The sequence below is a fragment of the Mandrillus leucophaeus genome, unplaced genomic scaffold (genome assembly GCF_000951045.1).
Source record: "Mandrillus leucophaeus isolate KB7577 unplaced genomic scaffold, Mleu.le_1.0 Scaffold35, whole genome shotgun sequence".
NCBI classification, from domain to species: domain Eukaryota; kingdom Metazoa; phylum Chordata; class Mammalia; order Primates; family Cercopithecidae; genus Mandrillus; species Mandrillus leucophaeus.
The window spans coordinates 468,579-490,647 of NW_012103698.1; the positions used below are offsets into that span (position 1 = coordinate 468,579).

General features: G+C 38.1%; 1 protein-coding gene across 1 annotated transcript in view; it reads right to left on the minus strand.

Annotated features, from left to right (window-relative positions):
* Positions 1–22,069, minus strand: part of TMEM62 (transmembrane protein 62) — a 45,430-nt gene that overhangs the window by 15,159 nt on the left and 8,202 nt on the right. Inside the window, exons 5-10 of the mRNA XM_011989215.1 lie at positions 16,998–17,139; positions 14,444–14,568; positions 14,174–14,296; positions 11,482–11,637; positions 8,294–8,453; positions 1,463–1,576 (exon numbers count right to left, since the gene is read on the minus strand). Of these exons, the coding sequence (XP_011844605.1) occupies positions 1,463–1,576; positions 8,294–8,453; positions 11,482–11,637; positions 14,174–14,296; positions 14,444–14,568; positions 16,998–17,139 (820 nt within the window). The remainder of the gene's footprint in view (positions 1–1,462; positions 1,577–8,293; positions 8,454–11,481; positions 11,638–14,173; positions 14,297–14,443; positions 14,569–16,997; positions 17,140–22,069) is intronic.

Consider the following 22,069-nt stretch of genomic DNA (forward strand, 5'->3'; position numbering starts at 1 on the left):
AGGTCAATGATAAGGAAAGGATCTTAAAAGCAACAAGAGAAAAGAAACAAATACCATACAAAGGAGCTCCAACATGTCTGGCAGCAGACTTCTCAGTGGAAACCTTAAGCCTAGGAGAAAGTGGCCTGACACATTCAGAAGGAAAATAATTTTATCTTAGAATATTATGTCCAGCAAAAATATCCTTCAAACATGAAGAAGAAATAAAGACGTTCCCAAACAAACAAAAGCTGAGGGATTTCATCAACACCAGACCTGCCCTGTAAGAAATGCTAAAGGAAGTTCTTCAATCTGAAAGAAAAGGATGTTAATGAGCAATGAGAAGGCTGGGCACAGTGATTCACGCCTGTAATTCCAACATTTTGGGAGGCAGAGGCAGGGGGATTGCTTGAAGTCGGGAGTTCAAGACCAGCCTAGGCAACACAGTAAGACCCCGTCTCTACAAAAAAAATGTAAAAATTAGCTGGTTGTACTGGCATGTGCCTATAGTCTCAGCTACTTGGGAGGACCCCATCAAAAAAAAAGTCAGTCTTTGCACTCCAGCCTGGGAAATAAGAGCAAAAATCTGTCTCCAAATAAACATACATATATATGTGTGTATACATATATACATGTGTATATGTATGTGTATATATATATACACGTGTGTATAAGAGTGAAAAATAGAGTATCATAATGACAAATACAACGGTTATAATGGATATTATGATAAAAGAAAGATGTGTGGTTGATTTCACTTTATTTCTAAATTTTCCATGTTTTCTACATTGAGCACATATTATTGATGTGGGAAGAAATATTCTTTAAAAAGCCTTAACCCAAGTTAGCATAGTCCCTATAATTCCCTTAGTTATCCTGATTTTATAGCATCCTTAGTTATAATTCCCTTAGATATCCTTAGTTATAATTCCCTTAGTTATCCTGGTTTTATAGCATCCCAAATGACTCATCCATGCCTCTGCTTCTTTAAATTCAAATCAAATCAACTTAAAAAGCATTTTATTCTTCTAGACAAATAACTAAACTTTAATTTTATAAGATTCAACTTTCTTGTCATATGATCATAGTAGTCCCTCTTTATCCACAGGGGATACATTCTAAGTCCCCCCTCCAGTGGATGCCTGAAAACACAGATAGTACCAAACCCTATATATATTATGTTTTTTCCTATAAATACATACCTATGATAAAGTTTAATTTATAAATTAGGCACAGTAGATCAACAACAATAATAATAAAATAGAACAATTATAACAATATACTATAATAAAGGTTACAGGACTATGGTCTCTGTCTCTCAAAATATCTTATTATATATAATACTTTCAGACCATGGATGACCTTGGGTAACTGAAACCATGGAAAGTGAAACCACGGATAAGGGAGGACTACTGAATGTTATTTAGGACTCTGCATTTACCAAATCCAGTAACATATGCAATGTTTAATTGAATTCACTTACCATGATGTAGTGATCAGTACGAAGAATAAATGATGCCAGGGGATCAAAACTAAGATGATTATTCTCTTGAGCAGAAAATATGTGGTGAACACTCTTACTTCTTCCAGCAGAATCCTAGTAATAACCACAGAAGAAAAGTAACTATCATGTACATGGAAATATTTATAATGTTCTAAATTATAATAAGAATAGGTTTCTAATAACTACACTTTGTTGTTGTTGTTGTTGTTTTTCAAGGTTTCTGTCTGTTGTCCAGGCTGGCGTGCAGTGGTGCAATCATAGCTCACTGCAGCTTTCATCTCCTGTGGTCAAGTGATCTTTCTGATTCAGCTGCGAGACTATAGGCACACACCACTATGCTTGGCTAATATTTAAATTTACTTTAGAGATGGGGTCTTGCTATGTTGCCCAAGCTGGTCTTGAACTCCTGGCCTCAAGCAATCTTCCTTCATTGGCCTCCCAAAGTGCTGGCCTTATAAGTACTTTTAATAATATTTCTTAGGCCAGGTGAGGTGGCTCATGCCTGTAATCCCAGCACTTTGGGAGGCAGAGGCAGGCGGATCACATGAGGCCAGGAATTCGAGACCAGCCTGGCCAACATAGTGAAACCCCATCTCTACTAAAAATGCAAAAAATTAGCCAGGCGTGGTGGTATGCACCTGTAATCCTAGCTACTTAGGGGGCTGAGGCAGGAGAATTGCTTGAACCCAGGAAGCACAGCTTGCAGTGAGCCAAGATTGAACCACTGCATTCCAGCCTGGGTGACAGAGTGAGACTGTCAAAAAAAGAAAAAAAGAAAAAATGTTCAAAACCTATAATTCTATATTTAAATAGGAAATATTAGCATGCACTCACAACCTATTTTCCCTTTAAAAAAAAAAATCTGTATTTCCCTCTGTTCCCTAAAAAGGCCTAGAAATAACAACAAAGCTAACAGTAATGAGCTAGCTAGGCTGGTGCCCAGATTATGGTCTCAAAATAGCATTTCTCACTACAAGAAACCAGTGCTCTTTAGGGAAACAGCTGATTTCGGTTCTTGAATAGGAAGTGCACAAGAAGAGATACTTGCACTCCCGTGTTTGCTGCAGCACTGTTCAAAATAAGATTTGGAAGCAACCTAAGTGTCCATCAACAGATGAATGGATAAAGAAAATGAGGTATATATACATAATAGGGTACTATTCAGCCATTAAAAAAGAATAAGATCCTGTCATTTGCAAAAACATGGATGGAACTGGAGATCACTATGGTAAGTAAAATAAGCCAGGGACAGAAAGACAAACATCACATGTTCTCACTTGTGGGACCCAAATATCAAAACAATTGAACTCATGGACACAGAGAGTAGAAGGATGGTTACCAGAGGCTGGGAAGGGTAGTAAGGGGGCAGTGGGAGGGAGGTGGGGATGGTTAATCGGTACAAAAAACATAGATGGAAAGAACGAACAAGACCTGCTATTTGATAGCACAACAGAGTGACTAGAGTCAATAACCTAATTGTACTTTTAAAAATAACTAAAAGAGGCCGGGCGCGGTGGCTCAAGCCTGTAATCCCAGCACTTTGGGAGGCCGAGACAGGCGGATCACGAGGTCAGGAGATCGAGACCATCCTGGCTAACACAGTGAAACCCCGTCTCTACAAAAATACAAAAAACTAGCCAGGCGAGGTGGCGGGCGCCTGTAGTCCCAGCTACTTGGGAGGCTGAGGCAGGAGAATGGTGTAAACCTGGGAGGCGGAGCTTGCAGTGAGCCAGCTACTTAGGGGGCTGAGGCAGGAGAATGGTGTAAACCTGGGAGGCGGAGCTTGCAGTGAGCCAAGATCGCGCCACTGCACTCCAGCCTGGGCGACAGAGCGAGACTCTGTCTCAAAAAAATAAATAAATAAATAAAGAAAAGAGTGTTATTGGACTGTTTGTAAAACAAGGACGAATGCTTGAGAGGATGACTACTCCATTTTCAATGATGTGATTATTATGCATTGCATGCCTGTATCAAAACACCTCATGTAACCCATAGATAAACACATCTACTATGTACTCACAGAAAGTAAAACTTTAAAAAAAAAATTTAAAGAAAAAAGTGCATAAGAAAAGCTTGGAATATCTTATCAAATCAGAAAGTAAGAAAATGAACAAAGACTACTGGGATTGTGTCAAAGGGCTTAGTAGTCAACATGAAGAGGCTCCCACTAGCCAAAGGTGGAACAATTTGAGCATGGAAAAGAATAAATGCAATGAACTGAAATACATCAAGGATGTTTTCATACATCAATATATTTTTTAAACTTTGAATTTATAATAATACTAAATGTAAAAGACTCAGTCACCTTTGGCAGATACTAAAGAACCAACTCATTATTCTGAAAACTGGTTTAGTAAAGGGGCAATGGGGAAAGAAGAATTTATCTTGCATTTCCTGTGTGAACTCTATATCTGGGTACCAAATAGATGAGATAATTTTTTTCTTCATAGGACTGTTCTAATTAATATTCCTATAATAAGAAAAGAAAAGTTGAATATCACCATTTTGGAACTCTAATGAAAAAAATGGATTTAGGTAAGTATCATCAATGCCTACTAAAAACCCTTAGGTGAAAAGCTAATGGAGAGATGAGCCAGCAGTGTGCTGGAGCTGGCTTGACTGCTCACAAGAGCCAACTGTTAAGTTTTCAGCAATTTTGCAGGCCACTTAGTATGGCATTGGTAGTTTAAAACCAGCCATGGTAGAAATATTTATATTATGAGAATTGGTACAAATCAGGGAAATGCTACATATCAGGATCCCCTCTCCTTGACCCCTGTAACTTGCCCCAAGCTGGCTGCTAAATATTTACCAGCACACCAGTGGATAAGGCTACCAAAAGCTGAATACACTGATCCATCTTAACATTACAGAAAAAGAGACAACCAAATATTATGGGTATCCTGTTAAAAGCATAAAAAAACAGATAAAGTACTTTTGCCAAAAAATAGATGTAAATCTGATGAAACCTCTAAATCTAACTACCAATTATAGAAACTAAGGGGGAAGGGGACAGAGGAACATGTTAAATGATACCACAGGGACGTAAACAGCAAAAATCCAGAAAACAGGGAACTCCACAGGACCAAAGATTCAGTTTCCAAAACAAATAAATTTTTTTTTTTTTTTTTTTTTTTTTGAGACGGAGTCTTGCTCTGTTGCCCAGGCTGGAGTGCAGTGGCCGGATCTCCGCTCACTGCAAGCTCCGCCTCCCGGGTTAGGTCATTCTCCTGCCTCAGCCTCCCGAGTAGCTGCCCAAAACAAATAAATTTTAAGGGGAAAAAAAAAGAAGGGGGAGGTAAGGGAGGCAATCTATACAGTAAAAGAGACAAAAGCCAGGATGGTCTCAATCTACTGACCTCGTGATCCGCCCGTCTCGGCCTCCCAAAGTGCTGGGATTACAGGCTTGAGCCACCGTGCCCGGCCCAAAACAAATAAATTTTAAGGGGAAAAAAAAAAGAAGGGGGAGGTAAGGGAGGCAATCTATACAGTAAAAGAGACAAAAGAGACAAGTCAGTTAAATGGAATGTATGAGTCTTGATTGGATTCCGATTTGAACCAACCAAATGAAAATGTACATATCTATTTATGTATATTTCTATCTATCTATGTGACATATTGGGATAACCGAACATTAGTTGGGTAGTTTGGTATTACAGAATTACTGTTAGTCTTCCAAGTATGATATGGTATCATGGTTAAGTTTTTTAAAAATAGTCCTTATCTTTTGATTTTTTTTGAGACAGAGTCTTGCTTTGTCGCCCAGGCCCGGCTACATTTTTGTATTTTTTAGTAGAGACGGGGTTTCACCGTGTTAGCCAGGTTGGTCTCGATCTCCTGACCTCGTGATCTGCCTGCCTTGGCTTCTAAAGCACTGGGATTACAGACGTGAGCCACTGTGCCCGGCCAAAATAGTCCTTATCTTTTACTGATACATATTGACATATTTACATATGAAATGACATTATTTTATATATGAAATGACATCATTGTACAGGGAGGGAAGATAGGGATAAAGAAGGAACAAGACTGATCATGTGTTGATAATTGTTGAGATTGGCTGATGGATATATGGGAGTTCATTATAATATTATCTCTTTTGTATATTTAAAATTTTCCCATTATAAAAAACTTTTAAAATAACAATAAGAACTTACATTTGTGTTTTTTAAGCTTTGATTGCTCAAAATGTGCTTATATTATGTTATTGTTTTAAAGCAGGAATCTAGATTTCTCTAACGTTTGAGATTAGAGCTTTCTAGGGTCTACTCTTTAAATTGGCAAAGTAGGCACAATAATCTTAAACTACAGGTACTCAAACTTCAGTGGACATCAGAATCACTTCGAGAGATTGTTAAACTAGATTGCTGGGTCCTATCTCCAAAGTTTCTGATTCAGTAGGTTTTGGATGGGACCTAAGAATTTCCATTTCTAACAAGTTCCCAGATGATATTGATGCCACTAGCCCAGGACCCACATTGAAAATTGATTTAAAGGTCTAGTTGCTACTAGACTGCAGGGAACCTATAGATAGTCAATAAATACAATGAGTAGGTAAAATATTAGATAATAAACACGTGTCTTCTCCCACAGACTTTGAGTTTCAAATCTGACTCATCTATAGTTTACTGTATTTAAAAGGACAGAACTTTCCCACGAATGAATGAGAGGACCAGGTTCCCTATTTAATACTCAGTAGGTTGTTTAAAGTTACACATATAAGAAAACAGAAAACAGATCAGTCCTTGCCTGAGATTGAGGATGTAAGGAAAACAGATTAGAAAGGATACAAGAAAACTTTTGAGGGGAATGTATCATATTGCTTGTAGGCGATGACTTCAAGGATGTATACATATGTCAATATTCATCAAATTGTATACTTTAAATATACAGGATTTATTATGTTATTATGTAAAAATTTTACCTCCATACCTTTGTAAGAAATGTTAAAAGTATGTGATTTTACATTTTTACTAGGGATTCAACTAAGCAGTCAGAAATGTTTCAAGGAATGTAAGCTATGTTTTTTTTTCTTCATAAAGCTACAGAAGTTGTATGTATACCTTATTAAGAAAATAATACACCGGGGTTCTGAGGCACTCCAGACTGTAGTGACTGTAAAGACAGGCAATAATTTATTCTAGGTGCACATGAACCTTTAAGTCTCTTTAAAATGATCCAACTTCTTCTAATATGAGAGACCTTAAGGGTTCATCCCCAGCCATTTCTCCTACTTCTTCTGTAAGTTTTTTCGTCCTTCTACACAGAACATTTTAAAGATGGGTGGCATAGCAGAGTGTCTTCTCTTGTGCAGACGTACAAGTTTCTCCATTTACAAACCAAGGGTAAAACTACCCACGACAAAGGATTGTTTTGCGGATTAAGTAAATAATTCTAAGTGCCTAGCATCTCCTTAGAGGGAGCTCAGTAAATAGTTTCTTCCTGCTCAACCTGTTTCTGCAGGGGGGATAAAAAAGAAAATGAAAATAACTACATGTTTTCTGAAAAATTATTTGGTGTTTCAAATTAAGTCTCGATATTAGAAGATTAAATAGTTAAAAACTGTCATCAAATCACAAAGTTGCAGAAATTGATAGTTGTGTGTGTGTGTCTGTGTGTGTGTGTGTAAGAAACTAATTTCTGAGCACAGCTTATCGTCTTAAGAGTTTAATGAAACTGCTTTATTCTGGTAATGATTATTACTTTCTACTCTGGCAGGTGCTAATAAATTAAATGCCCTAAATTGAATCAGAATAAGAAAAGGCAAACTGGTACTGCATATGCTAACAATGCTTATTCCCCTTAACAAAAAAGTGCCTTTGATGCGTTGGAAATTCTGTGTCCTCAAGCTTTCAAATAATGACACAATTGTCTTATAATTAGAGACAGCAATCAAAGACATGGAAACATAATACATGTTTTCTGACTTATTCTATTACCCTTGGGTATACTGGGGAATTTGCCCCTATTATGAAAAGATTCTGGGCAAAGTTGGAAGAAAACAAAATAATGATTTCCTGGGGTTAAAAAAAGGGAGTCTATGGCCACTCCTCTTCTCCTCTGCCTAGTTTTTAATCTAATATTAGAATTATTCCTGAGTGCCCATTTTCAGAATATACTAAATACACTGTATTCAATTTTTTTTTTTTTTTTGAGATAGTGTCTCGCTGTGTCACTCAGGCTAGAGTGCACTGGCACAATCAGAGCTCACTATAACCTTGAAATCCTGGGCTCAAGCGATCCTTCCATCTCAGCCTCCCAAGTAGCTAGGACTACAGATGCATGCCACCATGCCCAGCTAACTTTTATTTTTGTGTTGAGATGGGGTCTCACTATGTTGCCCTGGCTGGTCTCAAACTACTGGCCTCAAGCGATCCTCCAGCCTCAGACCAAATTTTCTCACTTTTTTGTTTATTTTGAGACAGGGTCTGGCTCTGTTGCCCAGGCTAGAGTACAGTGGTGCAATCTCAGCTCACTGCAATCTCTACCTCCTGGGCTCAAGTGGATTCTCCTGCCTCAGCCTCCTGAGTAGCTGAGACTACAGGCACATGCCACGTGCCCAGCCAATTTTTGTATTTTTTTGTAAAGATGGGGTTTCACTGTTTTGCCCAGGCTTGTCTCGAACTCCTATGCTTAGGTGATCCGCCTGCATTGGCCTCCCAAAGTGCTAGGATTACAGGCGCGAGCCACCATGCCCGGCCCCCAATTTTTTTTTAAACATAGCTTCATTACCAATTGACTAAAAAATTCCAAACCAGAATTAAGCTACAGCTTAATCATTTACATAGTAAATATAAATTACTAACTTACCTGGACGATTACTTCTATGTTATGTGTCCCACTACTGTAGTTTCTAGGATTCCACTTCAGTACGAAAATGGGACCAGACACATGAACAGCCTGGCCTAAATGAACTCCATCAATCTTAACTGTGACAGAAGTAATGGAGGATAAGGAAAAGGCCAAAACTCTAAAATGAGAGCATATATAAAACACATGGTTTGAGGTTTGTCATTGTTTTTGTAAAGGAGAAAAACCTTATTGTAACTTGCAAATATATACATATAGGCAGAACCATCATATTGTACAACTGCAGAAGCCACTATTTATATGATCTGGTTTCTTTCTGAATGGTGGCTTCTGGAGTTGGACAATTAGCAAAACTGAACTGGTAAGAAATTCGGAACTATTCTTTTACTTTTTAGAAAGAAAAATCAATTTTCTTTTGACAAATATAGGTAAGGTAGATTCAAAGTTCTTTCTGAAGAAACTGCAGAAGTATTGATTTTTCTCTTAGGAAAATAATATAGGGTAGAAATCTCATTTTGTTAATCTAATGTCAAGCCTACCATCTACTCATTTGGTACCAGGGTATCTGTCCCAAAGAAACAGGGTTATAACCAGGACTAGGCTACCAAGCCCTTTCAGAGAGTATGACACCTAAACCTGATATCCAGCTCCCACCAAAAAACCTAACTGACACGTGTGCGTTCCATTTCATTAGTGATTAAAAACAAAAGTAAACATCTTGGTATCATTTTTTACAAGTTAATTAGTAAATACTTTTTCAAGCATAATATCCAGTAATAATAAGAGTACTGTGGGCCGGGCGCGGTGGCTCAAGCCTGTAATCCCAGCACTTTGGGAGGCCGAGACGGGTGGATCACGAGGTCAGGAGATAGAGACCATCCTGGCTAACATGGTGAAACCCCGTCTCCACTAAAAAATACAAAAAAAAAACTAGCCGGGCGAGGTGGCGGGAGCCTGTAGTCCCAGTTACTCGGGAGGCTGAGGCAGGAGAATGGTGTGAACCCGGGAGGCGGAGCTTGCTGTGAGCTGAGATCCAGCCACTGCACTCCAGCCTGGGTGACAGAGCGAGACTCAGTCTCAAAAAAAAAAAAAAAAAAAAAAAGAGTACTGTGAATTTGGCACTCATATTGCTTGGTAATATTATAAATTAGCATCTGTTGTTGAAAGTAATTGGATACCTGATACGCTGCTGGTGGGAGTATAAAATGGTGCAGCCACCATGGAAAACAGTATGGCAGCTCCTTAAAAAATTAAACAGATAATTACCATATGATCCAGCAACTCCACTTCTGGATATATATCTAAAAGAAGTGACAGCAGGGACTTGAACAGATATCTGTACACCCATATTCGTAGAAGCATTATTCAACATAGCCAAAAAGTAGAAGCAACCCAAGTGTCTGCTGAACACATAAACAAAATATGGTGTGTGTGTGTATATATGTGTGTGTGTGTGTATATGTGTGTGTGTATATATGCACACACAATGTGCAATGGAATATTATTCAGCCTTTAAAAGGAAGGAAATTCTGACACATGCCACAACATGTATAAACCTTGAGGTCATCACATTAAATGAAAATAAGCCAGTCACAAAAGTATAAATATTGAATGGTTCCACTTATATGAGTTAGCTAGAGTAGTCGAATTCATAGAGACAGAAAGTAGATTGGTGGCTGCCAGAGTCTGTGGGAGAGGGAAGAATGGGAAGTTATTGTTTAATGGGTAAAAATTTCAGTTTTAGAAAATGATAAATGTTCCAGAAATGGATAATGATGATGGTTGCACAACAATGTAAACTTAAACTTAATGCTACTGAACTGTACACTTAAAAATGGTTAAAACGGTACATTTTATGCTATGTGTACTTTGTCTAATCACGCTTACCATGATTAAAAATAGTGATTTTAACTCCAAAAAAAAAGGGATTGGGCAATTTTTATCAATAGTCATAAAATAATTCAAACTTTTTCATCTAGAATCCCACTTCTAGAACACTTTCTTAAAGAAATTATTCAAGTGAAGGAAGAATATATATGTACCAGATATTCATCCACAAATAAGAAAAAACTTAAAAGTTCACCAGTGAGACATGAAAAAGGTTAGAAAAAGTGTGGTACATTCTTTGTGTTGAAAGAAAACAAATCAGGATGAGAATAGACTGCTTTATGATTATAATTATACAAAAACATGCTTAAGAGAGAATGCCTGAGAAGAAATACTCAGAAGTGTTAATAATAGTTCTGTTAGAAGTGGAGAAAATACACTTAAAATCCCATTACCCTGTTTTCCAAAGGTTGTTCTGTCGTATTACTTTTCAAAATAAACTGTAAAAGTATATTTTTAAAAGCGCTCTTACACTTGAAAGAAGTTATATGTCTCTTTGCAAAAAGAATGTTAATGTCCCATTAGGATTCTATTAATCTACATACTCAAATTCATGGCCGGGCAAGGTGGTTCAAGCCTGTAATCCCAGCGCTTTGGGAGGTGGAGAAGGGTGGATCCCTTGAGGTCAGGAGTTCGAGACCAGCCTGGCCAACACAGTGAAACCCTCTCTCTGCTAAAAATACAAAAATTAGCCAGGTTTGGTGGCACACACCTGTAATCTCAGCTACTCCAGAGGCTGAGGCATGAGAAAAGCTTGAACTCGGGAGGCGGTGGTTGCAGTGTGCCAAGATCAGGCCACTGCACTCCAGCCCAGGCAACAAAGCAAGACACTGTTGAAATCAAAACAAAACAAAACAAATTCACTTGCCAACTGAATTTTCAATTCCATAAGGATTATATATGTATAGCTTTTGCTTTCTTAGAAGGCTACGCAACAAAATGAAAACAAATTTGATATATAATGCAAATTTTAAAAAGTAAGCTATAAAGGAATGTGTACATTACGCTTATAGCAATGTAAAAGCATGCAAATAAAAAGGCTGGAATGAAATAAAACAAAAATAATAATGTTAGAATTACGGATTTCTGAATGGTTTTTAAAATTTCATCAGCTTAAAAACATGATCGGCTTTTTAACTTAATGGGAACAAAACACTAAGCAATCTATCTTTATATAATGTGTAGGTTGCTGTGTAAACTAAAATGGGGCGTCTCATAGCTTTCATACGGGAATGCAATCACAATGACTTATCTTCCATCATTATCAAACTGAAAGGAAATTCTGAAAAATCGCTACATACCTGATGTGTGTTGAGTGAAGAAGTCTTTCCAGTGGTTCATGTTTACCACAACTATAAAGGAGTGATTTAGGATTGGTGATAAGAACCACAGGCCACATGCCAAAGATCAAATCTGCAAAGCTAAAGAGGTCATGATCAAAAGCAAAAATCCGGTACCTAGAGACCAGATAATGATAAGGTAATTTAGTCACTTCACATTGTAAGAGGTCATGTAGGTAATATACAGAACAAATATAAAAATACATAACTAGGACTTTTTTACATAATGAATTTGAATACAGATTAAGTAACATTTTCTTTCTTTCCTCCCTTAACCCTATCACTTTAGCCTTCACATTTGTCAGATAACTGGCCTCTGACTGGGCAATGGATTCAACTGTGCTCTTGAACAACACCTGTACATGGCATGTACTCTTTAATTTTTAAATAAATACTGTTGAAGTAATTCATCTTATCCCTGTACTTTAAGACAACTTTGAACCTAAAACATTTATTATAACCCTAATACCTGACATTCTTCATCCCATCAACATTGCTACACAAAATATTAAGTAGCTGGGATTACAGGTGCCCGCCACCATGCCCGGCTATTTTTAGCAGAGACAGGGTTTCACCATGTTGGGCAGGAGTCTGGAACTCCTGACCTCAGGTGATCCCCCTCCCTTGGCCTCCCAAAGTGCTGGGATTACAGGCGTAAGCCACTGCACCTGGCCTTAAACATTTCTATAATTTCAAAGAAATTAAAGTTGTTTTCATTTTCCAAATGCAATAACAAAAGGTGTAAAATATTCATTAAAGAATAACCAAAGTTTTATATTTTCTAACTTGTAGAATTAAAAAAAGAAATGATTCACTATGGCAGAAACACTAGTGCTCACCAAATACTCTACACATTCCCCTGCATTTCCCAGTCTCCCTGGTATCAGGTTGGGACCATGTGACTAGTTTTGGCCAATGGGCTGTGAACAGAAGTGACCATATCATGCCTGTGGTCCAAAGTACTTAAGAGTGGGTGTGAGTTCTCCGTGCTATCTTCCCTGCCCTGGAATTGACATGTCGAAAGAGGAATTTTAAGACAGACAAAGTCTGAATTACTGACTCACCCCATGGACAAGAGTTGTTCTGACTCACATTGAATTTACACAAATGAAAAACATTTGTGTTAAGCCACTGATATTTCTGGATTTATCTGCATCTACAATAAGGCCTAGCCTAATATTACCAATATACTGTTTTTAAAAATTCTTCTATTGTAACGAACACAATTTAAGTGTTTATAAGGGCAGGTAAAGTTTAGGTCCTTTCAGTAAACTCCAGATAAAACCCCAAGGTTGGAACACAGGAAAGCTGGTGAAGAGAGAAAGGAAATGGCTTCATAATTAACAACACAACTTGTAACTGGAGCACTTAGAAGAAATAAAGAAGCTGGTCAAGGCTTAGTAAGACTATCTCACAAAAGGCAATCATAGCCCAGCCCACAGCCTCACAGCCATGAGCAGACAACTCTTAGCTCAAAGTAATTATAGTTGCCAAATAATTACAGGTTTCAAGCATAACTCATACAGTTTCTAAAAAGTCAACCAAAATGAGGAAGTACCTTCCAAGATGTAAAGTTCCTTTTTAATTAATGGAAGTAGTTAAAAACAAAAAGATAACATATTCAGCTCAACAAATCTTTGTTGAGTACCTATTATCTGAGAGCACAGCGTTTGTATAAATTAAATAACTGTAATAGTTAAACAATAAGATGATACTCCTCAAAACTTGATAAACTATTTCACTTAAATACTTCTTTTAAAAAAGAAAAAAACATATCTTTAACTGTACTACATGCTTTTGATAAACATGTTTTCTGTTAGACTTTAACCTTAAAAAAGTCAACTATCATCTATTTGAAGAACTTAAATCACTGCCATCTTGTAGCAGTAACCAGTATGGTAGATACAAAATTCAGGAGAAAAAAGAAGGCACTTCTAGTACTCGTATTTCTCAAATTGTGGTGCATAGACCACCCAGAGGGCTTTTAAAAAATGCAGTTTGGGCCAGGTGCCGTGGCTCACACCTGTAATCCTGGTACTTTGGGAGGCCAAGGCGGCTAGATCACCTGAGGTCAGGAGTTCAAGACCAGCCTGGCCAACATGGTGAAACCCTGTCTCTACTAAAATACAAAAATTAGCCGGGCATGATGGCACGTGCCTGTAATCTCAGCTACTAGGTAGGCTGAGACAGGAGAATCACTTGAGCCCAGGAGACGGTGGTTGCACTGAGCCAAGATCACGCCACTGCACTCCAGCCTAAGTGGCTGAATGTGACTCTGTCTCAAAAAAAAAAAAAAAAAGTAGTTTGTTGGACCCTAATCCAGACCAACACAATCAAAATCTCTAGAGGTAGCGCCTGAAAATTTTTATTTTTCATAAGCTCCTCCATAATTCTTGTGCACATTAGAGTTTGAGTCCATTTCCTAATGGACGTATCTTGAAAATCCAATGTAACATAGTGATAGTAAACATCACTGCTGTGACAAGGTTTCCACAAAATGACAAAGATTGCAGAGACATATATTACTTTAAAAAGGCAGAAATATCACAAGTTTTTCTTTAACTGTGATCACCCATGATATCAGTAACAAAACTATCATTGCTTTGGCAAAATTTATGTGTATAAGTTTTATTCTGTGGGGAGGTTCCCTTACCTCCTATTATCCTTCCAGTCTCCCACCTCAAGTTCCAAAGTGCCCTGAAAGTGACGAGTGTGCAAAACAGGCATCAGTCCACCAAGTGTATGGAGGTGTCCACACAAATAAGCTATCGCCGAACTAACCAGTGAAAAATAAATGAAATAAATGAACAAAGATAACTTGTGAGGCCAAACTAATAAAAATGTCTTGCCAGAAAAGCAGAATAGGTACAGCAAAATAAAAAACTAAAAACAAATGAATTCTGATTTTGGAAGCTTGTCTCACCTCATTATTGACCGGATTCCTGGTGATGGAGAAAGAATAGTGGATGTTGTAAAGTGTCCAAACCAAATTGTATGGTTGCTCCGACTACTTTCCTTGGCCAGTAATAAGAGCTCCTCCATCTTTTTCTGAAATGGGAGAAAAATGGAAGGATCTTAAATTAGGGCTCAGGCTAAAATCTAATGTCAACAGATTAGAAAACTCCTCTGAAGATGTATAATAATTATTATATGTGTGTAGACCTTAAACCTTACTAGTTAATGACCTCTATGGACCTCTATAAGTTTCAAATGGTTTTCACATATATTTCATTTGATCCTAAAAATAACTCTGCAATAGGTAGGGAAGATATCTATTTTAATAGATAAGGAAATTGAGAAATAAAGAAGTCATCACTAATCTTTACAGCTTTGTATAACACATTACAATTAATAAAAAGGATACAGAAACTAAACTTCTAAAATAATATCATGGAAAGACTTCTACCTAAATGTTTATAACAGCGCTGATAATAGCCAAAAACTAGAAACCATCAACAAGTTGTAATACATCCACACGATGGAATACTACTCAGCAACAGAAAGGAAAGAACTAATGATACACACAATCATATGGATGGATATTGGAAACATAATGAGCAAAAGAAGCCAGACCCAAGAGTACATAACGTATGATTTCATTTATACAAAATTTTAAAACAAACAAAACGAATCTATACTGATAGAAAACCAATCAGTGATTCCCTAGGAGGTGAAGACTGTACAAGGAAGATAAGACTTTAGGATGATGGAAATGTTCTAGTCTTAACTGTGGTGACAGTTATACCAGTATATACATTTGTCAAAACTCTTCAAACACTTAAAATGAGGGTATTTTATAGTATTCAAATCATACCTCAAAAGTTGATTTCAAAAAATAACTGGTACATATGTAAATATGCATTAATATTATCTGTAAGGTGCTTACAGCAATACATTTCTGGGCTCTACCCTCAGGGTTTTTAATTTGGTAAGTCTGGGGCAAGGCCAGGGAATCTGCATTTTGTAACACTCCAGTTGGTTTTCATGTACATGATTCTTGAATTCTACCTTAAAAAACACTATACGAAGGAATGGGATTTAATATAAGTTCATCAACCCTGACTAAAGACACTTGATAGATAGGAAACAAAATAGAACCCAATTAAATAAAATGCCTAAAGTAACGCAATGCATTTGACAATATTCTGTTCACTTGATTTCACATTCTTTCGAACTCTCGTATAACTCTGAACCTCATAGTTCTAATTTAGCAAATTCTGCTCTTTATTATATTTATTTCTATACTGGTCTTATACCTTACTACTAGATTAAATACTCTAAGAGTCTAAGAACTTGATCTTATCACGTTTGTATTCTTTCATATGAGCACGTATGTCTTACTTAGGGGCATATGCTTATTAAATAATGAGTTGGCATTTACTGTACCAAGAAATAATAAGAGGTTCTCAAATGAGACTTTCCACAGTTTAAATCCAGCAATCACCTAGTCTTGTCAAAATACTTGAAAATAAACGTATTGGCCGGGCGCGGTGGCTCAAGCCTGTAATCCCAGCACTTTGGGAGGCCGAGACGGGCGGATCACGAGGTCAGGAGATCGAGACCATCCTGGTTAACATAGGTGAAACCCTGTCTCTACTAAAAATACAAAAAACTAGCCGGGCGAAGTGGCGGGTGCCTGTAGTCCCAGCTACTCGGGAGGCTGAGGCAGGAGAATGGCGTGAACCCGAGAGGAGGAGCTTGCAGTGAGCTGAGATCCGGCCACTGCACTCCAGCCTGGGTGACAGAGCAAGACTCCGTCTAAAAAAAAAAAAAAAGAAAATAAACGTATTGATTTCAATAGTTGTCCTTCTCCTCTTAAAAAAATATAGACCAGCTGGGCACAGTGGCTCATGCCTGTAATCCCAGAACTTTGGGAGGCTGAGGCTGGCAGAACACTTGAGATCAGGAGTTCAAGACCACGCTGGCCAACATGGCGAAACCCCCTCTCTAGTAAAAATGCAAAAATTAGCTGGGCGTGGTGGCACATGCCTGTAATCTTAGCTACCTGGGAGGCTGAGGCACGAGAACTGCTTGAGCCTGGGATGTGGAGGTTGTAGTGAGCTGAAATCACACCACTGTACTCCAGCCTGGGCGACAGAGCAAAACTCCGTCTCAAAAAAAAAAAAAAACCCACTAGTTAGAACTGGCAATTGTGGGAACTTAGGAATATACCACACAAAGCTGTATGTCCTGTTCCTTGCTGGATGTCCAAAGTGCATCCTGTACTCAGTACCTATTTAATAAATGTTTACTCCATAAAGTGTGAGGTACTTCTTTCTCAGATTTTGGGACAAGAACAAGGATAGCAAAAATAGTGCTGAAATAGCCAGTAACTTCTAGCCATACCTGTAACCAAGTTAAATTTCTCTCAAGCACTCCTAGATAATAACTAGTTTACTTATGATAACTTTAAGTGATCCACATGTATCCATGAAAAAATAAGTAAACTACAAAGGGAAGTAAGATTTTTACTACACCTTATCTAAAATTCCAAAGAAATTATAGGGTCTCTTAGGCCCTGGATTTATGGTGGCATCTACACAGATGAACGAATAGTTGCCAAAGGGAGTACTGTGGACATAATGGAAAGAGCCATCTCTACGTACAGCAGAATATTTCCTAAAAAATAGAAGACAGGAGGGCGTTAGTGTAATCATAAAAAGACAATGCTTTAAAATTCCTTCCCGAATACACAAAATTTTACCTTCCTTTGAAAAAGAGATTTGCTGATCTGACAGAGAAGTATACTAAACTAGATCCACAATGGATAAACTGATGAAATTGCGAAGTTTTTCTCCCATTGTCCCCAAAGACTCATGCAAACTAATTCATCAATAACCAAACACAAGTTCACCAAGTAACGTTCAGAAGTAAGAGAGCTCTTTTAGGCAGTCCATTAAATATTCAAAAAGAAACAAATCAGAATAAAGTGGAACAGTATTTATCAATCATTTGTAGATTTAGTCAGGGCCTACTAAGTACCTAGAAGAATTCTTGGCGTAGTGAGGTACAAAAGCTGTTTACTTCTTGAAACAGGACTACAGAGGCTTAATTCACAAGCAAGACAAGACGAAGTCTTCAAGCAAGGAGAAAAATATTAGTCTAGGTCTGGGTTGTTAAATCTTTTTCAGTTCCTAAAGATACATTGATAATATACACAGGGTCTATATCCACTAATGAAAGTTTACCACCTTAAGTGTCAACAGTGTTCAGGTGTCCATAAAACTGCAGAGTGAAGACCAGGAAGAAAGGATGGGTAACACAGTACAGAGCACGCACTCATTAAGTATGTGTTGAATAAACAAGAAGGAAAGTATAGATTTTATTGGGGGGCATACCTATATTATTCAAATGTCAGAACATTATAAGGAAAGTTGGTATTATCTTTCATCTAAGTGTCTTACATGATTTTTACCTAACAGCATATATTTAAAAATACAAATAAACTCCTGAAATTTAATATGCTAGTGGGCCACAAAAGCCATCATGTATAATGTAACCCGAGTAAATATATTATACAGAAATTACAACTAATACTCAGAAATTAGTCAAACCCAATTTAAACAATGTCAATTAGTTCTATTGCCTTTCTTCTTGGTATTTTTAAAATTTCTATTTCAGGGCCAGGTATGGTGGCTCACGCCTATAATCCCAGCACTTTGGGAGGCCACAGCAGGCGGATCATGAGGTCAGGAGATCGAGACCATCCTGGCTAACACGGTGAAACCCCGTCTCTACTAAAAATACAAAAAAATTAGCCAGGCATGGTGGTGGGCGCCTGTAGTCCCAGCTACTCGGGAGGCTGAGGCAGGAGAATGGCATGAACCCGGGAGGCAGAGCTTGCAGTGAGCTGAGATCACGCCACTGCACTCCAGTCTGGGCAACAAAGTGAGACTCCATCTCAGAAAAAAAAAAAAAAAAAAGTTCTGTTTCAGGGTTTTAGTCTAAATTAAAATTTTTACTTATATTTTTTCTTATTTTATGTTCAGTTATTCCTCAGAATCTTATAATCTTACATATGTTGTTTCCTTTCCTGCATTTTTGATACATTAAAATCCAACTGTCTAAAAAAAATCCAACTATTTGAAAACACAAGTTCAAATATATGATGCTAACATAATATGGGATTTTGGCATTCTCTGGGGCTTATTTTATTTTTTTGAGACAGGGTCTGGCTCTGTCACCCAGGCTAGAGAGCAGTGGCATGATCTTGGCTCACTGCAATCTCAGCCTTCTGGGCTCAAGCGATCCTCCCATCTCAGCCTCCTGAGTAGCTGGGACTAAAGGTGCACACCACCATGCCCAGCTAATTTTTGTATTTTTGTAGAAATGGGATTTCACCATGTTGCCCAGGCTGGTCTCGAACTCCTGGACTCAAGTGTACACCTGCCTTAGCCTCCCAAAGTGCTAGGATTACAGGCATGAACCACTGCATCCAGCCTCTTTGGGACTTCTTTTTTTTTTTTTTTTTTTGAGACGGTGTCTCGCTCTGTCGCCCAGGCTGGAGTGCAGTGGCGTGATCTCGGCTCACAGAAAGCTCTGCCTCCTCTCTGGGACATTTTTAAGATCAAGATTTAACTTTAATTTTTTTTCTTCAGACTGATATTTCTGTAATATTTACATTTTTAGTAAAATGCCATTTATTAAATTCAGATAAAGTTTAGGTGGCTAAAAAGAAAAATACAAAGGTAAGAAACTTTAAAATGACTATTCACTTTACTTTCCAAATAACCACTCAGCCCCAATTCCTGTTAATTATTTCTGAAAATGTCTCCTAACTGCCCATAATCACCATCAAAGATACAAACAGTTAACAGGAAGTGAAAGATTTTCATCTCTGTCCTTTTCCTTTCTCACATTAACAAAAGAGAACAACCTCCTCTTCCAATGTATGGTGACTCTAATTATACAAACTCAGTTAACCAGTGCTTTTTGACCTATCATCCTCAAATTGATGTCACCATCTCCATATCCAGGAACTTAGTTCAGATGGGTATGTCTCTTCATATCACAACTGGACTATTGCAGGACCCTCCTATTTAGTCCACATAACTCCAATATCTTTTTTCCTTTTTACCCCATCTTTTTCCTTTTTCATTGTGGGATTGCCCTTTATAAAACACTATTTTAATTATGTTACTTGCCTCCTTAAGAACCTATGCTGAATTACCAACTATTACCCATCACATCTCAATTTCTATGCTTGTTACTTAAGACCTACATAAATTAGCCCTAGGCTACCTATCCAGTGTCATACCAGTCCTCAGTATGGATGTTAATTCTGGTGATACCAGTTTCCTTACTGCCCCAGCAAAGTTCAGTTTTTGGTTTCCCAGTGCGTAGCTTTTAAAGATCTATTCATACCTATTCTTTTGCCTAAAATATCCTCCTTGGCATGTCTTACTTCTTCAAATGCTACTCATTTTTTAAGACTGGACACACTTTTTGCTTCTTTTATAAAGTCTTCTCTATGTCCACCCACGCTTTTCTGATTTCTCATAGTGATTATCATGTGTACCAAATAATCTAGCATTTCATCAGCCATTCCTTCATGTTCTTTTCTAATTGTTTCCTAAATAATTCTGATGTCCCTTAACTACACTATCAGTTCCTTGAAGGCAAAAGCCAAATTTTTAACATTAGCTCATGTATCTCTCACACTATCCAGCTAGGGATGGACTCTCAATAAATATTTGCTACATGATTGATTGACAATGCAGAACAAAGCTACTGAATATCCTGAGGCTGAAAAGTGAACTGCAACCAAAAGAGGAATCTAAACATAATGAAACTAGAGAATTGGTTTCTAATTCAGAGATCCCTTGCCTTTTCACATTCACGACAAATAACGATTATTTTAATATTTATATGACACAGGATGAAAAGATAAAGCAGCCAGGTGACTAACTGGGCTCTCCAGCCACCACAGAGGCCAGGAAAATCAGTATCTCAGGATTCTGAAAACCCAGTGACCTCAGCAGTGTGGCTGACAAGCTCTGATATAAATGACTTTTCCTATGTATCAATGACTTAAAAAATTGTTTAAGCCCATGTGGAATATTAAAAGTACCATTAGCCAAAACAAAGCATTAAACTACATGCATACTTCAGAGGTATTGTGGTTCCTGACCACCACAATAAAGCAAATATTGCAAAAAAGCGAGTCACATGAATTTTTGGTTTCCCAGTGTGTATGAAAGTTATGTTTACAGCTAGGCGCAGTGGCTTATGCCTGTAATCCCAGCACTTTGGGTGACTGAGGCAGGCAGATCACTTCAGGTCAGGAGTTTGAGACCAGCCTGGCCAACATGGCAAAACCCTGTCTCTACTAAAAATACAAAAATTAGCCAGGCATGTTGGCACATGCCTGTAGTCCCAGCTACTCAGGAGGCTGAGTCAGGAGACTCGCTTGAACCAGGGAGATGGAGGTTGCAGTGAGCCAGGATGGTGCTACTATACTCCAGCCTGGGCAACAGAGCAAGATCCTGTCTCAAAAAAAAAAAAAAGTTATGTTTACACCATACTATAGTCTATTAAGTGTACAATTGCTTCATGTCCAACAAAACAATGCACATACCTTAATTTATAAATACTTCTACTGACTGGGCATGGTGGCTCACGCCTGTTCTCCTAGCACTTTGGGAGGTTGAGGTGAGTGGATCACTTGAGCCCAGGAGTTCGAGACTAGCCTGGGCAACACATCGAAACCCTGTCTCTATAAAAAAATACAATAATTAGCCAGGCATGGTGGCTCATGTCTGTGGTCCCAACTACCCGAGAGGCTGAGGTGAGAGGACCACTTTGAGCCTGGGAGGTGGAGGTTGCAGTGAGCTGAGATCGCGCTATTGCACTCCAGCCTGGGTGACAGAGTGAGACCCTGTCTCAGGGGGAAAAAAAAAAAAAAACTTTACTGCCAAAAATGCTAATGATCATCTGGGCCTTCAGTGAGTCAAATCGTTTTACCGATAGAGGGTCCTGTTTTGATGTTGGTGGCTGCTGGCTGATCAGGGTGGTGGTTGGGGTGGCTGGGGTAATTTCTTAAAATAAGGCAACCATGAAGTTTGCTACATCAATTGACTTTTCCTTTCACAAGAATTTCTCTGTAGCATGCAATGCTGCTTGATAGCATTTTACCCAAAGAAATCCAATCCTCTCCAACACTGTCATTGCTTTATCAACTAAATTTATGTACAATTCTAAATCCTTCGTTGTCATTTCAAAAATGTTCACACCATAGTTACCAGGAGTAGTTTCCTTCTCAAGAAACCATGTTTTCTGCTCATCCATAAGAAGCAACTTGCCATCTGTTCAAATTTTATCCTAAGATTGCAGCAATTTAGTCACCTCTTCAGGCTCCACTTCTAATCCTAGTTCTCCTGCTATTTCCACATTTGCAGTTACTTCCTCCACTGAAGTCTTGAACCCCTCAAAATTATCCATGAGGGTTGGAATCAACTTCTTCCAAACTCCTGTTTATGTTATTTTAACCTCCTCCAATTAATTGCAACTGTTCTTAATGGCATCTAGAATGGTGAATCCTTTCCATAAA